The 16,944-nt window shown below is 40.6% G+C and overlaps 1 protein-coding gene across 1 annotated transcript in view; it reads left to right on the top strand.

Moving 5' to 3' along the window:
* The window catches only part of Specc1l (sperm antigen with calponin homology and coiled-coil domains 1 like), a 158,159-nt gene that overhangs the window by 43,796 nt on the left and 97,419 nt on the right, over positions 1–16,944 (top strand). Inside the window, exons 3-4 of the mRNA XM_042666204.1 lie at positions 10,549–10,702; positions 14,917–16,550. Coding sequence (XP_042522138.1) covers positions 10,549–10,702; positions 14,917–16,550 — 1,788 coding nt within the window. The remainder of the gene's footprint in view (positions 1–10,548; positions 10,703–14,916; positions 16,551–16,944) is intronic.

Raw genomic sequence — 16,944 nt, forward strand, 5'->3', positions numbered from 1 at the left:
CCAGTGACACGTCGCACTAGAGCTGCCGGCCTGATATTTTCATATATATATATATCTTGATTAGTCTCTTTCATTTCCCCCCCCCCCCTTCTCCTGGCCTTTTTTTTTTTTTTTGGTCTGTCAAGTTGTGGGGCTTGAACTCTGGGCCTGGGTGCTGTCCCTTAGCTCTTCAGCTCAAGGCTAGCACTCTACTACTTGAGCCACAGTTCCACTTACCATTTTCTGGTAGTTAATTGATTGGAGATAAGAGTCTCACAGACTTTCCTGCCAGGGCTGGCTTTGAGCCTCGATCCTCAGATCTCAGCCTCCTGAGTAGCTAAGGTTACAGGCATGAGCCACCAGGACCTGGCTTTACTTACTTTTTTTAAAAAGGTCTTAGGTATATGCTTATTTATCCTTCCCACATAGCTAGGATTTGAGGTGCATAACATATCCAGCTGTTAATTAACTGAGGTTGAATTTTTGAGTTTGTGCGTTGGCTGGCCAGGAGCTGTGATCCTTCTGCTCTCAACCTCCTGTATAGCTGGAATAAAAGGCATGCACCATCTTGTTCAGCTATTGGTATGAGTCTCAGGTTTATATACGGGTTGAGCTCAAACCAAGATCCTCCAGATCTTGTCCTCTTAAGTAACTAGAATTATAAGTATAAGCCATTGGCACCTACTTCCACATAGTGTTTTTGTTGGTTAGATCTACAAACTTTTCTTTAACCCTGGATTGTTTTTTGAATATACCAGTTTTCCCATGGTATGTTCTCAGTGTCTGTTGATTTGGGCCATCCAAGGGACAAGATTGCTTTGTGCCATTTTCCTGCTGATCCAGCCTTTGATATATTGTTGCACATAATCCAGTCTTTTTGAATTTCAGTTCAAAATTCTTTTGTTCTTGTTTACTTTAGGTTGTGGTGTCTTGGTAGAAACTTTGATTCTGCAGAAATCTAGAAGAGCATTTCTGCTACTCTGATAGGGAGAAATGAAGCATGACCTGAAACATGAGTTGTTCAAAAGCCCTTTGTCCAGGCAGATAGAGTGTGTCTTAATTATTTTAAGAAACACCTCAGAAAGGATGAGCAGATGCCATTCATGTGGCTTTATTAAGAAGGAAAGTAAAGATCTCAGGTAAGTTTAAAAAAAAAAGAAAAAAAGAAACAAGCCTGGTGCTGGTGGCTCACGCCTGTAATCCTAGCTCCTCAGGAGACTGAGATTTGAAGATCGTGGTTCAAAGCCAGCCTGGGCAGGAAAGTGAGACTCTTACCTCCAGTTAACACCAGAAAACTGGAAGTGGTGCTGTGGCTCAAGTGGTAGAGCACTAGCTTTGAGCTGAAGAGCTGAGGGACAGTGCCCAGGCCCAGAGTTCAAGCCCCACGACCGACAAAAAAAAAAAAAAAAAGAAACACCTCAGAGGAACAGTTGATTAGAGACTAACTTATCAGTGTTGAAAGATCTAACAGGAAATGCTGGTTTTTCTATTCTGAGGTTGTTAAAATGAGCCTAGACTTACTCCATGGCTTAGGAAAGGCCCCCTGGTTTTCTTGATACAGCCCTGATGACTTGATAGGTGTCATCCTATGGCATGGAGGATAGTACCAGGATAGGTCTTTGCCCTGCTGACATTACTCTGAATCAGCACCCTGAAGAATTTCCTTGATGGTAGTGCTGCCACATGTCTAGAAGTCAGGCAGCATTTTCTAACCTAACTGGTTACTCCATTGCTGGGGTTGTCCTCAGAGTGGAGGGCCTGTGTGATTGGGTGACCTGTTGTTGTGACTGGAAGAATAGGTTGATACATTGGCCCTGGATGTGCACTACTGCCTTCCTTCTATGGCTTCCTCATCAGTGGCAGTCAGTGTCTTTGAAGATTAACTATGGAGCATGCATGGAGCAGGCATGTCAGATCTTCTGAGGTGTGGATCTTGACTCACTGGCAGTTTGATCTGAAAAGTGAGTACTTTTCCATTCTAAAACAAAACTGAGTATCAACTCTTGCCGGCACGAGCTAGCTGTCTTACCTTTGACTTTGCTGTGTTGACAAGTCTATTTAAATTGATACGTGTGTAGGCAGGTAGGTAGTGGAGATGGTTAGGGAAGAGCTAAAGCTCTTTTGTAATAGTTCCTGTAGGGAGTACTATGTTTTACCTAAAAGAGAAGTCATTGATTAGCAATTGAAGAAGTGAATGTAGGAAAAAAGAAAATAGTGAAACAGAACAGAAAAATTGAAACCATTAAGTGGCTTTTGAGGGGCCAGAGTGTAGCTCAGTTGTAGAGCACTCATTTAGGATAGTTTATGCCCAGGTTCAATTCACAGCCCTACAAAAGAAGGGAGGGGAATGGAGTAAGACTTCCATCTCTGGCTCATGATACCTTTCACAACTTGAATTCCAATAACTATGATGGAGCAGTGATGATTAGTGAGCTGAAGGAAGCATTTGCCTTTTAATTATTTAGATTCCTACACAAACTCATTTGTGTGCGGACTCATACCTGGGTATCAGCATTGCACAATATTCTTATGCCCCTTTTCAGTAGTAAGGTATAGGACAATGCATTTTCTCACTTACCTCATTTCTTGAGGCTAGATCTTATCAAGAGCTAGGAGGAAGAACCTCTGATGCTGAGTATCTCACTGCTCATTGGAGCTGTGGTTATCATTGAACAAGCCACTATTATTGTGCAGTAAGTTTGGAGGAGGTTACTCTTTTCAGGAGCTGTGACATCTTGTATGGGGATTTTGTGTGTTCTTTGTCACAAATAATAGAATTATTTTCTTTCTTTCTTTTTTTTGGGTCCGGTCGTGGGGCCTGAACTCTGGGCCTGGGCACTGTCCCTCAGCTCTTCAGCTCAAGGCTAGCGCTCTACCACTTGAGCCACAGCGCCACTTCCGGCTTTTTTCTTTTTGCTTATGTGGTGCTGAGGAATCAAACCCAGGGCCTTGAGCATGCAATGCAAGTGCTCTACCACTGAGCCACCTTCCCAGCCCTAGAATTATTTTCTTTGTAGAGATAAATTCATAAATGCCTGTTCTGCCAAAATCAGCATACTGATCAGTATTCATAGTTTGTGCTTGTAGGATCAATATGCCTTTTTCATTATACTGGCAAATACTTTTTTCCTAAAAATGGATAGATGGAAACTAATAACCTTCAATCAGAGTCTGAATGAATAGCTGAGTACTTATGATCATACCTTTTTTGTGTGTGATCTTAACCTTATAGTCCAATATTAGGTTATCAGAGCAGAGGAGGTAGCTAGTGATAGTTTGTTTGTTTTTCATGAACAAGGTCCCAGGTTTAGGTTGCCAGCCACGTCCCCCAACCCCCATAACAGAAGAAAGCAGTTAATGGTATGAGCAGTCCATCTCTGAAACTTAAAAGGTAAAATTTAAAGCAATTTTTTGATATATAAGCGTTTGAACTCGAGGCCTCCTTATACTTGCTAGATAGGCATTTCTACTACTTGAGCTATGCCCTCTGTCCTTTTTTGCTTAAGTTTTTTCAGATAACCTTGTTCTAGCATGGCTGTCCTACCTACAACCTCCTTAGTAGCTTAGATTACAGGTGTATGCCATTCTTACCTCTTTAACTTTTTGCATGGGCTACCCTTGAACTACCATCTTCCTGATCTTTGTCTCTCAAGTTGCTGGAATTATAAGCATGAGCCACCACATCCGACCTTGAACACTCATCTTAAAATTTGAGCTGAAGGTGTTCATTAGGAAACTTTGACTTGACCTTGAAAAGTGTATAGTACTTTAGTTGTTGTATTTTATTATCAATATCTGGAATATTTTACTGAACAATTTGTATTTTACATGTTATTAAAAAAGTGTTCTTTCATCAACTTCATTTATTTGTGTGTATGGTGTGGGTGTATATGGGGGTATTGGGAATTGAATACCATACCCCATTCCAAATTTCATGTGTGGAAACGTATGTGTGTGTACAGAATCTTGTGGCAATATTTAAAGAAATAGGAAAAGCAGCAAGCCTACAGGTAAGTGTAAAAGGTAAGCTGGAAAGTGCCTTTTGTTAGTTGTGGGGCTTGAACTCAGGGCCTGGACACTGTCATGAGCTTTTTTACTCCAGACTAGTACTCTACCACTTTGAGCCACAGTGCCAGTTCGGTTTTCTGTTGGTTAATTGGAGATAAGTCTCATATACTTTCCTACCCGGGCTGACTACAAACTGTGATCCTCAGATCTCAGCCTTCTGAATAGTTAGGATTACAGGGGTGAGCCACTGGTGCTTGACTTGGTTTTGTTTTTACTTTGTTGTTGTATAGTCTATGTACAGAAAAATTCACACAGCTTGGTATTTTTTTTTTTTTTTTTTTGGTCTGCTGTGGGGCTTGAACTCTGGGCTTGAACGCTGTCCCTGCGCTCTTCAGCTCAAGGCAAGGCTCTAACTGCTTGAGCCACAGTACAACTTCCAGTTTTCTAGTGCTTTATTGGACATAAGAGTCTCACAGACTTTCTTGCCTGGGCTGGCTTTGAACTGTGATCCTCAGATCTCAGCCTCCTAAGTAGCTAGGATTATAGGCTTGAGCCACCGGCACCGGGAGGTATTGGGTTTTTTTGTAAGGTGAACATACACTGCAGCCACCAGCCAGATCATGAAACAGCAGGAACTTTCTCTCCAGAATCTTCTTTGGCCCAGATAATAATTACTCTTCCTGACCTCCCCAGAGTAATACTTACATGTAGAACCATAGGTTAATTTTTTTTCTCTCCAGTTTTTGATCTTTATTTGAATGGAACCATGTATGCTTTTTTTTTTTTTGGTAGTACTGGAATTTGAACTCAGGGCTTTGTGGTCACTAGGCAAAGCACTCTGTCATTTGCGCCACGTGCCCAGCTATACTCATTTATTTTATTTTTTTATGTATGCCTTCTCTTTTACTCTCTATTATATGTAACAACATTCCTTCTCTTTATTGCTGGTTAATAGTCTGTGGGATGAATGTACTACAATTTATTATTTATCTACTTACTGTTGAGGGATTTTTGAAGGTTTCACTTTGAGGCAATTTTATATGCATTTTTTTTTTTATTGCATGCATGTAGAATTTCTGTTGGTTCAGAGTATAATTAGTGGATCAGAGAGTGTATTATATGTTTAGCTTTAACAAACCAGATTGCTTCTCAGAGTGGTTACTAGTTCTTACCTACATTTATATTGTTATTCTTTTCATTTTAACCATTCGGCCCAGAGTGGTAAAGGGGTTCTTTTGTGGCTTTGATTTTCGTTTGTGTTGTTATTAGTGAGATTAAGCACCTTTGTAAATGGCCTTGATTATTTTTTTTACGCCCTTTGAATATACTTTTTAAAATTGGTATATATTTATTATACATTGAAAAGATATTTGTTAGTTATATTCACTCTGTTTTTCAAAGTTTCTTGGTAGCTATTAAAGTCAAGAAGAAAAAAATTCAGTTCTTTTTTAATGGTATATTCTCCCAATCTGATCCTTAGTTAATTTATTTTTATCAGCTGGCATTAATTGTGCAGGGAGGGATTTCATTATTGGTATCCACACATTTACTCTGCTTTTCAATCTCTTCCCCATCTGTCTTCTTGTCTTTGTAAACAGGTTTCATTGGTGTGTGTGGATGTGTGGGTGTGTGAGTATGTAAGTGTGTGTCCTGGGGCTTGAGCTCAGGGCCTGGGCTCTGACCCTGAGCTGCTTAGCTCAAGGCTGGTTCTCTATTACTTGAACCCCAGCTCCACTTCCAGTTTTTTTGGTGGTTAACTGGAAATAAGAGTCTTACAGACTTTCTTGCCAGGTCTGGCTTCCAGCTAAGATTAAATCTCAACCTCTTGAATAACTAGGATTACAGCTGTTAGCTACCTACTTCCTTGTTCCACTTGAATAATTACAGTGATTGATTTGAACGCTAACCTTCATCACTCTTCACTCTCCCTGCAGCCCAATCTCCCATCTAGCAAAAGAGTTGATTTACTTTGTTACTCAGGCCTCAAACTCCTGTACTCAAGCAATCTTGCTTCTGCCTTTCAAGTAGCAGGGATTACAGGCAATATAACTACTTTGTTACTATATTGTATACTTCATATTAAGCTTTTATTAAGATTGCCTGATTACTTGCCACTGCATATATGTATACATACACATATACATGCACATACATATACATGTATATATACATACACATATATACCATATATTATATTGAGTAAATTTTTTGGGGGGGTTGGTTGTGGGGCCTGAACTCTGGGTCTGGGCACCGTCCCTCAGCTCTTCAGCTCAAGGTGAGCGCCCTACCACGTGAGCCACTTCTGGTTGTTTTCTGCTTATGTGATGCAGAGGAATGGAACCCAGGGCCTCAAGCATGTGAGGCAAGCACTCTACCACTGAGCCAACTTCCCAGTCCTGCATAAATTTTTTCTTAAACTTTATGAGAAAAATTCTAGACATACAGCCCTTACCTAATATTTTAGTATACATTTACTAAAAAACAATGATGGTTTCTTTTATAACTATAATTAATTGCAAATAATTGCAAAATCAGGAAGTTAACATTGATATAATGCTAGTATCTGAAATATAGACTTTGATTAAATTTCTCCAGTTGTATTAATATTCACATTGAGAAAAGAGAAAAACACTTCATTTTTGGTCCAGTATCCAATTCAGGATCAGATTACATTAAGTGGTCTTTGTTCTCCTTAAATTTGGCATAGTCCTTAATTCAGGAATTTAGAGCACAGACTAGTTATTTAGTAGACTATCCTGACAAATTGGGTTTGTCATTGTTCCCATGGGACCAAGTCTGGGTTATGAGATTTTGGTGGGGAGAGAGCAGATATGGCACATCCTTTCTGAAAACATACGGCTTCTCTTTGTTCTGGTACTGGGGACATATATTTGCTTGGTTAAGGTGATGTTGGCTATATTTCTTCACTGTCAGTTATTATGTTTGCTTTTGTAACAAATAAATAACCTTGTTGGAGATACCTTCTTTTCCCCTGTTTCCATTTTTGATATGTAAAAATTTTTTGATAATTTTTAGAATCATTTATTACAATGGTTTTTGCCAAATGGTAATTTAGTAATACCATCATTCCTTTTACAGATAGTAGTTGACATTCTATTCTAAGGAAGAGTTTTTACTTTCTCCCTCATCTATTTATTTGTTGATTTGGATTCATTGTTTCTTCTCCAGTGTTCTGTAAATTATATTAGCCATCACTTGATTTCATGCTTACATTGTCCCTGATTTGGCCAGGGACAAGGGCCAGGAACCTTTCCGTGTGGCTCCTCTGTCTCTTTAGCATGTTTCTGTTATTTCTTTGAGCACTTCCTTGATTGCTGGCAGAGTAAGCTTTGTACTTTTCCAGGTTTCAATTAGACTTTGTTAATCTTGTAATAGAGGACCGAATTTTAAAACAAAGGTCTAGAAGTTAGAGATGTTCATTATTTTTGGGACATGCACATGCATACAAACATGCCCTGGGTACTGTGGATTACACCTGTGATCCAAACTTCTTAGGAGTCACAGAGAATGGGAGGATTTTGGTTAGAGGACAACCTATGCAAAAAATGAGCAAGACCCCATCGCAGCCAAGAAAAAGCTAGTCATGGTGGTTCTTGTCATTCACTCCAAATATGTGGGAAGAATAGATAGGATGATTGTGGTTCAAAGCTCAGGAGAAAAAGCACAAGATTCTATCTAAAAGATAACTGAAGCATGCCAGGTGCTGGTGGCTCACGCCTGTAATCTCAGGAGGCTGAGACCTGAAGATCGAGGTTCAAAGCCAGCCTGGGCAGGAAAGTCCATCAGACTCTTACCTCCATTAAACCAGAAAACTGGAAGTGGCACTGTGGCTCAAGTGGTAGAATGCTCTCCTTGAGCAGAAGAGCTGAGGGACAAAGCCCAGGCCCAGAGTTAAAGCCCCAATGAGTGACTCCCCACCCACACCCCCAAAATAACTAAAGCAAAAATGTATGGGGGCATGGCTCAAGTGATCATTTTCTGTATAGCAAATACAAAGGCCCCGAATTCAAACCCAAGTTCTGAAAAAAAAAATAATGATGAGTTTTGCTTATATTTCAATTCCAGTAGCATACAAGGTTTGCAATCTGTAGTTTGTAACATCTTTTTCCTTCAGTGAGAAACCGTCTGTTTAATATCTAGATTCTCGAATCTTAGGCTATACAGAAAATTGTTTCAGACTGCTCATCTGTAATGAGCAGGTAGGTGTGTGTGTGTGTGTGTGTGTGTGTGTGTGTGTGTGTGTGTGTGTGTGTGTGTGTGTGTGTGTGTGTGTGTGTGTGTGTGCGCGCGCACTATCCCTGAGCTTTTTTGCTCAAGACTAGAGAGCTCTGTCACTTGAGCCACGTGTGTGTGTGTGTGTGTGTGTGTGTGTGTGTGTGTGTGTGTGTGTGTGTGTGTGTGTGCACTATCCCTGAGCTTTTTTGCTCAAGACTAGAGCTCTGTCACTTGAGCCACAGCTCTACTTCCAGCTTTTTTTGGTGGTTAATTTTTGGAGAGTTTTCTTGACTGAGCTGTTTTTCAACCATGATCTTCAACTTCCTGAGTAGCTAGGATTACAGTCATGAGCTACCAGCACTAAGTTTTAAGCTTTTTCTTTTTTTTTCTTACCATGTATATTTTTATTGTAAAAATACTGTAAGAAGGGTTACATTTACATGAGTAGGGTAATGAGTACATTTCCTATCAAGCATTGTTACCTCTTCCTTTGTTTTTACTCTTTTTTTTAAACAATAATTTGATTGCCAGTTCTAGTATTCATAATGTTCATTTTCTTTTCAAAAGCTTATATTTTTAATAATCTTTATACAATATAGCTAAATGTTACAAATGGTTTTTCTCAAGTGTGTTGTGATCTTTGAGGCAGACTAGCCTTTGCTCTTCCTAGGAGTTGTGTAGTTTAAACGTTTTTTTAAATTAAAATATTTTATTGTTATTATAAAGGTGATGTACAAAGGGGTTACAGTTATATAAATCAGGTAAAGAGTACATTTTTTCATCAGGCGAGAGTGGCTCATGCTTGTAATCCTAGCTGCTCAGGAGGCTGAGATCTGAGGATTGTGGTTTGAAGCCAGTCTGGGCAGAAAAGTCCACAAGAGACTATAGGAAACTCTATCTCCAATTAACTATTCATAAAGTGGAAGTAGAGCTGTGACTCACATTGGTAGAGTGCTAGCCTTGAGCAAAAGAGCTCAGGAACAGCAAGCACCCAAGCACTGAGTTCAAGTCCCACAACCTACCAAAAAAAAAAGTACATTTCTTTTTGGACAATGTCACCCTTTCTTTCGCATTGTCCCCATTTTTTCTCTTCCATCCTCAGTTCTGTAGTTTTTTGTTTACTTATTTTTTTTTGTCCATTGTGGGGCTTGAACTCAGGGCCTCGATGCTGTTCCTGAGCTCTTTTCTCATTGTTAGTGCTCTACCACTTTGAGCCACAGCTCCACTTCTGGTTTTGAGTGGTTAGTTGGAGATAAGAGTCTCCTGGAGACTTTTCTGCCTGGGCTGGCTTCAAACTGTGATCCTTAGATCTCAGCCCCCCTGAGTAGATAGGATTATAGGTGTGAGCCATTGGGGCCTGGATCTGTAGTTTTAAATTTATGTATTACCTTGGTCTTCAAAAACTCAGCTGGGTGCTGGTGGCTCACGCCTGTAATCCTACTTACTCAAGAGGCTGAAATCTGAGGATCACAGTTCAAAGCCAGCCTGGGCAGGAAAGTCGGTGAGACTTTTATCTCCAATAAACCACTAGAAAACTGGAATTGGTGCTGTGGCTCAAGTAAAATAGTGCTTGCCTTGAGCTGAAGAGCTTAGGGGACAATGCCTAGGCCCAGAGTTTAAGCCTCAACTTTTTTTAAATGTAAACTTTACTAGATAATTAGTTAAGAAAGGTGCATTTCATAGGAATTTTATTTAGATTTTAGTTCATAATTAAGTCACTTTGGAGCAGTGAAGATCATTTAACTATTTTTTCTTTTCTTTTCTTTTTTTTCTAGTCCTGGGGCTTGAACACAGGGCACAGCCATTGCCTTGAGCTTCTTTTTGGTCAAGGCTAGCACTCTACTACTTGAGCCTCAGCACTGCTTCTGGCTTTTTCTGTATATGTGGTATGGTACTGAGGAATCGAACTCAGGGTTTCATGCATGCTAGGCAAGCACTCTACCACTAAGCCACCTTCCCAGCCCGATTATTAACTATTAATAATTCTGCTCTCTTGAAAGTGTGAGTTGGCACTTTGTATGGAAGTATGGAACTGTTCTGAGATAGCCCATGTGGTTTTGCTGAGATGATTCATGGTCCAAAGTCAGTCCTAGATGACAAGGGTGATTTACATATGTGATTTTAGTATCTTAGCAAGATTTCCTATAAGCCATAAGGAGATTCTGTTAATGAATGTCTACCCAGTGTGGTTTGCTGCTTACTAAAAATCATAAAGTCTCCGTGTGGCTAAATTAAACTCAGTTTGAAAATCAAGAACTTTGCTCATTCTTGAAATGCTTATTCTTGCTTTGTCTTAAATTTATTTTTATTTTCTGTTGTTTCTAGACCAAGAGCAATGATGACCTTTTAGCTGGAATGGCTGGAGGAGTAACAGTGACTAATGGTGTTAAAGGAAAGAAAAGCACCTGCTCATCTGCTTTACCTTCAGCATCTGCCCCTGTCATGACCACTGTGGAGAACAAATCCAAGATCAGCACTGGTAGGGGGCATGCCCTCTTGAGATATCAGCCGCCTTTTGTTTGTACAGGCACAGTGCATTCGTATTTGAAGTGTTCCATCTAATTACAGTATTTTAAAGCTAAGAAAAATATTCAAATGCATATAAAATGGACACATTTTCATTGCCATTATCAATTCATAGTCGGTTCTAGCTCCTGATATCCATCCTCCTCTCCCGTTACTTTTATTGATTGGTTGTTGTTTTTGTTTGTTTGTTTTGGGTTTTTGAATCAGGGTCTTACTGTGTAGCTCAGGCTGGCCTTGAACTCATAATCCTTTTGTCTAATTCTCCTGAGTGCTAGGATTAAAGGTACGTGCTACCACACCTCGGCTGTTTATATATTTTTGCTATACTGAGGGGTCAAATCTAGGATTTAGTAAGATGTAGGCAAGTGCTCTACCACAAGTGCTCTACCACTGAATAATACTCCTTAAACGACTTGCAATTTTGAAACAAATTCCAGAGATATACTATTTTATTATGTTTGAAAGATAAGGATTCTTCTACAGCATAATCACAATACCACTTGAGTTCTTGAAAATAACCTTTAATCAGAACCAGGCTCTGTCCAGGATCTTGCTTAATGCTTTCCACAAAGCTGGGACCGTGGGTGCTCACCACCTTTTGGCTTGTTGGATACTGTTTTTTACCTTGAGTGACCTCAACCTGTGATTCTCTTAGTCTCTGCCTCCTAAGTATTAAATCACAAGTGTATACTTCCACGCTTGACCTTCTTCCCCCTACCACCCAACAAGCTTGGTTCATATGTGGTGGTTTGACCAAGCATCAGGAGGCACATTTCTTATGGTTGTTTCTCTTTCTGTTTTAGCCTTTGATTAATGGCTAGGATCATTCATTCCAATTCTCTAACCCTTTGTTTGTTCAGTAGCAGATGTTTTATTTTAGACTTAGTGTGAGTGATCCGTTAACCCATTCTCCTTAGTCTAAAGAGGAATGCTACTACATTATACTTCTTAGATTTATAAAGACTTCCAGTAAACATAAAATCACATGATGAAACCCATTAATTTGTAAAGTTGTGCTGCTAATTGTAATAAAAAAGAAAAAAGCGTCATGTAAATTGTGATAAAGCCCAGAAAGGCTAGTTGGCCAACAGAATAGCAGATCCTGCTTTGTCATCCTGAAAGCTGTCAGCCTCTGTCATGTGTGTTAGACTTAGCCAGAATTTACTACCTGCCTATCCCTATGTCTGCTTTTTTCCCCCCAGATCATGATACATTGTTTTGGGTTTTTTTGGGGGCAGTTTTGGGGCTTGAACTCAGGGCCTGAGCACTGTCCCTAAGCTTTCAAGGTTAGCTCTCTACCACTTTGAGCCACAGCATCACTTCCCATTTTCTGGTAGTTAATTGGAGATATGAATTTCATGGATTTTCCTGCCTGGGCTGTCTTTGAACCATGATATTCATAAAAATACCACCGAACTCAGTGCCCAGGCCTTCAGTTCAAGCCTCATACTGACCAAAAAAAAAAAAGGAAAAAGGAGAGCTGATAACAGCAGGAAAGGAGAAGCTCCCCACCCATGCTCTTGTAGGATGAGTAAGGTGTAGATAAGCTGAGGTAGAAACCACTATTTTGCACACTGGAGTCAAACAGCTTTAGGAAGGTCATCAGGAGTAAGCAAAAGTATAGCATGAAAACTGAAGAATAAGGCTGCTGACAGGCTGAACTGTGTCCCCTTGAAATACCTATGTTGAAGCCCCAATGCCCATAATCTCAGAATGACATATACTTTCAGACTAAGTACTGTAAAGAGGTGATTAAATTAGGATGGGGTTAAGGTAGCCCTAATCTAGTCGGAAGGAGATGAGAAGGCAGGATTGCCACGTGAAGACATACTGAGAAGGCAGCCATCTGCAAGCCAGGGAAAGAAGCTACAGGAAAATCAGCCCTGCCCATACTTACTCTTAGACTTAGTAGAATTCAAAACTGTAAGAAAATTAATTTTCCTGTCTGGGCTGGCTTCAAACTGCATCCTCAGATCTCAGCCTCCTGAGTAGCTAGGATTACAGGCGGGAGCCATCAGTGCCTGGCTCCTCTCTCTTCTTGTTTCTTTACCTCTCTTTTTCACTTCAGGCGTGTTTATCCTTACTTTCATTCTGGATCCTTTTTGTTTGTCAATCATTCATAGGTTTTTTTTTCTTTTTGCAAAGGTTTAGATATGAGGAATTAATTTTAGAAGGTAAGTATAAAAGTTATACTATTCCAGTTTGGATCACCCTCTGCATTAGTTTGTTCTAGTCGTGTTTCTCTCTGCCTTTGAAATCTGCCACAGACTTCCTGCCCTGTTTTTATTACTGCTACTTGAGTTTCAATTCCTGTGTATTCTTTTTTTTTTTTTTTGGGTCCAGTTGTGGGGCTTGAACTCTGGGCCTGGGCACTGTCCCTCAGCTCTTCAGCTCAAGGCTAGCATTCTACCACTTGAGCCACAGCGCCACTTCTGGCTTTTTTTTTTCTGCTTATGTGGTGCTGAGGAATTGAACCCAGGGCCTCATGCTTGCAAGGCAAGCACTCTACCACTGAGCCACCTTCCCAGCCCCAATTCCTGTGTATTCTGTGAAGTGAAATTTCTTTGCACTCATTTGGTCATCATTTTTGTGTTTTGTGTAGGTAACCTAGATTTTTTAGTTCATTCTTTCATTGCTAACCTGTGATCTTCCTTCACCCTCTGTTTCTGCACTTAGTTTGCCACATGGCTGATCTTCGAATCATCTTCACTTGGTTTGCTCTATAACTTTTTGCCCTGGCTAACTCTTTTAGGCCCTATTTTCAGTTTTGAGTTTGTGTGTGTGTATGTGTATTTTATTTTTAATGCTGCTACTAGGGTTTAAACTCAGAACCTGGACACTGTCCCTTAGCTTTCGCTTTCCTTTTTTAAAAATTAACTTTTAATTGTCATTATAAAGGTGGTGTACATAGGGGTTAGAGTTATATAAGTCAAATAATGAGTACATTTCTTTTTGGACAGTGTCACTCCTTCCCTCCCTCTGTCCCAGTTTTTCCCTCTTGTCTCCACCCACAAATTGTATAGTTCATTTTCAATGCAGTGTCTAGTGAGTACCACTGCTACATTCGTTTACCCTTTGTCTCTCCATTTCTGTGCCCCCCACCTTGTTTCCATTTTTCTGGAATTCATTTTGATAAATGTTATTGTATATGATCAAAGGCACATGGGCATTGGGCCTTTGTATTCCTTCCTTAAGAATATCCCTTAGCTTTTTTTTTTTTTTTGTGCAGTCCTGGGGCACTCAGGGATTGGGCACTGTCCCTAACTTTCTTTGGCTCAAGGTTAGTGTTCTACCACTTGAGCTACAGTGCCACTTCCAGCTTTTTCTGGAGATAAGAGTCTCATGGACTTTCCTACCCAGACTGGCTTTAAACCGCAGTCGTAAGGTCTCAGCCTCCTGAGTATAGGTATGAGCCCCAGTGCCCTGCTCCCTTAGCTTTTTCATTCAAGGCTCACATTCTACCACTTGAGCCACACAGCTCTACTTCTGGCTTTTTAGTGATTAATTGGAAATAAGAATCTCCTAGACTTTACTGCCTGGACCGCCTTTGAATCTCAGACTTTATATCTCAGCCTCCTGAGTAGCTAGGATTATAGATCTGAACCACCAGAATCTGGTTTAATAGGTATATCTTTTTAAACAGCTCTGTTGAGTTACATTTCACATTCTATGATATTTACCCTTTTTAAGTCTAAATTAGGTTAACAATTTTTTTATGTTTTATTTTTATTTATTTGTTTGTTTATTTATTTTTGTCAGTTGTGGGGTTTGAACTCTGGGCCTGGGCACTGTCCCTCAGCTCTTCAGCTCAAGTGCTCTACCACTTGAGCCACAGTGCACTTAGGTTTTCTGAGTGGTTTATTGGAGATAAGAGTCTCATGGCCTTTCCTGCTAGGGGTGGCTTTGAACTGTAATCCTCAGGTCTCAGCCTCCTAAGTAGCTAAGATTATAGGCGTGAGCCACTGGCACCTGGCTTATAACAATTTCTTAATTGCTTATTAAAAGATGAATGATCTAGTTTTGAGGAAATTGAATGTTAAAGTAATGAGACTATAAGGTGAGATTGATGCAGGTCTAAATCGTGGTATATAAATCAGACCTGTCCATGAACTCTAAATCCATTTGTTGCTAATATTTTTGCTTTCAATCTTTGTTTTAAATATGTAGGCACAAGCTCGTCAACCAAGCGGAGCACTTCTGCAGGTAATAAGGAATCCAGTTCTACCAGAGAAAGATTACGAGAACGTACCCGACTAAACCAGAGCAAAAAGCTACCTTCTACAGGTCAGGGAAATAGTGATGTGGCATTGGCAAAGCGTTCTCGAAGTCGCACTGCTACAGAATGTGATGTTCGCATGAGCAAGTCGAAATCAGACAATCAGATCAGTGACAAAGCTGCTTTGGAAGCCAAAGTGAAAGATCTCCTCACCCTGGCAAAAACCAAGGACGTGGAGATTTTACATTTGAGAAATGAACTTCGAGATATGCGTGCTCAGCTGGGCATTAATGAAGATCCTTCTGAGGGTGATGGAAAGTCTGAGGGGAAGGAAACCATCATTGCTCACCAGCCGACTGATGTGGAGTCCACTTTGTTGCAGCTGCAGGAACAGAACACAGCCATCCGTGAGGAACTCAACCAGCTGAAAAATGAGAACCGAATGCTAAAGGACAGATTAAATGCATTGGGCTTTTCCCTAGAGCAGAGACTGGACAATTCAGAAAAACTGTTTGGCTATCAGTCTCTGAGCCCAGAAATCACCCCTGGCAACCAGAGTGATGGAGGGGGAACTCTGACTTCTTCCGTGGAAGGCTCTGCCCCAGGGTCAGTGGAAGATCTCCTGAGCCAGGATGAAAATACCCTCATGGACCATCAGCACAGTAACTCTATGGACAACCTAGACAGTGAGTGTAGTGAGGTGTACCAGCCCCTCACCTCCAGCGATGACGCCCTGGACGCCCCATCATCTTCTGAGTCTGAGGGCATCCCGAGCCTAGAGCGCTCTCGGAAGGGGAGCAGTGGGAATGCCAGTGAAGTGTCTGTGGCTTGCTTGACAGAACGAATTCATCAGATGGAAGAGAACCAGCACAGCACAAGTGAGGAACTTCAAGCAACCCTGCAAGAGCTGGCTGATTTACAGCAGATCACTCAAGAACTAAACAGTGAAAATGAAAGGCTCGGGGAAGAGAAGGTTATTCTTATGGAGTCCTTATGTCAGCAAAGTGATAAGTTGGAACACTTTAGTCGACAGATTGAATATTTCCGTTCCCTTCTAGATGAGCATCACATTTCTTACGTTATAGATGAAGATGTAAAAAGTGGGCGCTATATGGAATTAGAACAGCGTTACATGGACTTAGCTGAGAATGCCCGTTTTGAGCGAGAGCAGCTTCTTGGGGTCCAGCAGCATTTAAGCAACACTTTAAAAATGGCAGAACAAGATAATAAAGAAGCTCAAGAAATGATAGGTGCACTCAAAGAACGTAGTCACCACATGGAGCGAATTATTGAGTCTGAGCAGAAGGGCAAAGCAACCCTGGCAGCCACCTTGGAGGAGTACAAAGCCACTGTAGCTAGCGACCAGATAGAGATGAATCGCTTAAAAGCTCAGCTAGAGAATGAAAAACAGAAAGTGGCTGAACTGTATTCTATTCATAACTCTGGAGACAAATCTGATATTCAAGATCTCTTGGAGAGTGTTAGGCTAGACAAAGAAAAAGCAGAGACTCTGGCTAGTAGTCTGCAGGAAGATTTGGCTCATACCCGAAATGATGCCAATCGATTGCAGGACACCATTGCGAAGGTATTGTCTAAACAGATAAAAATTTGGCTGAGCATTATGCAGCTGCCTCATATACCGCATGCTTATTAAGAACCAGAAATACTTAATGTGTCACGAACTTTTATTCAACTGTGTGTGTATTTTTGTCACTGTGCCTGTACTGGGGCTTGATCTTAGGACCTCAGGCTTCCTTAATTGGTTCTCTACCATATGTGCCAGGCCTCCAAACCAACTTTTTGCTAATTATTTGGGAATGGACTCTCATGGGATTCTCTGCCTGCGCTGGCTTTGAATAACCATCTTTCAGATCTCAACTTTCCAAATAGCTAGATTACAGTCGTGAGTCACCAAGGCCTAGCCTTTAAGCTAGTAGTATTTTTTAAAGCTCAGGAATTTTTTTCTTTTATTAGAATAC

This window comes from Dipodomys spectabilis, unplaced genomic scaffold (assembly GCF_019054845.1).
Source record: "Dipodomys spectabilis isolate Male_0828 unplaced genomic scaffold, ASM1905484v1 ptg000363l, whole genome shotgun sequence".
Lineage (NCBI taxonomy): Eukaryota > Metazoa > Chordata > Mammalia > Rodentia > Heteromyidae > Dipodomys > Dipodomys spectabilis.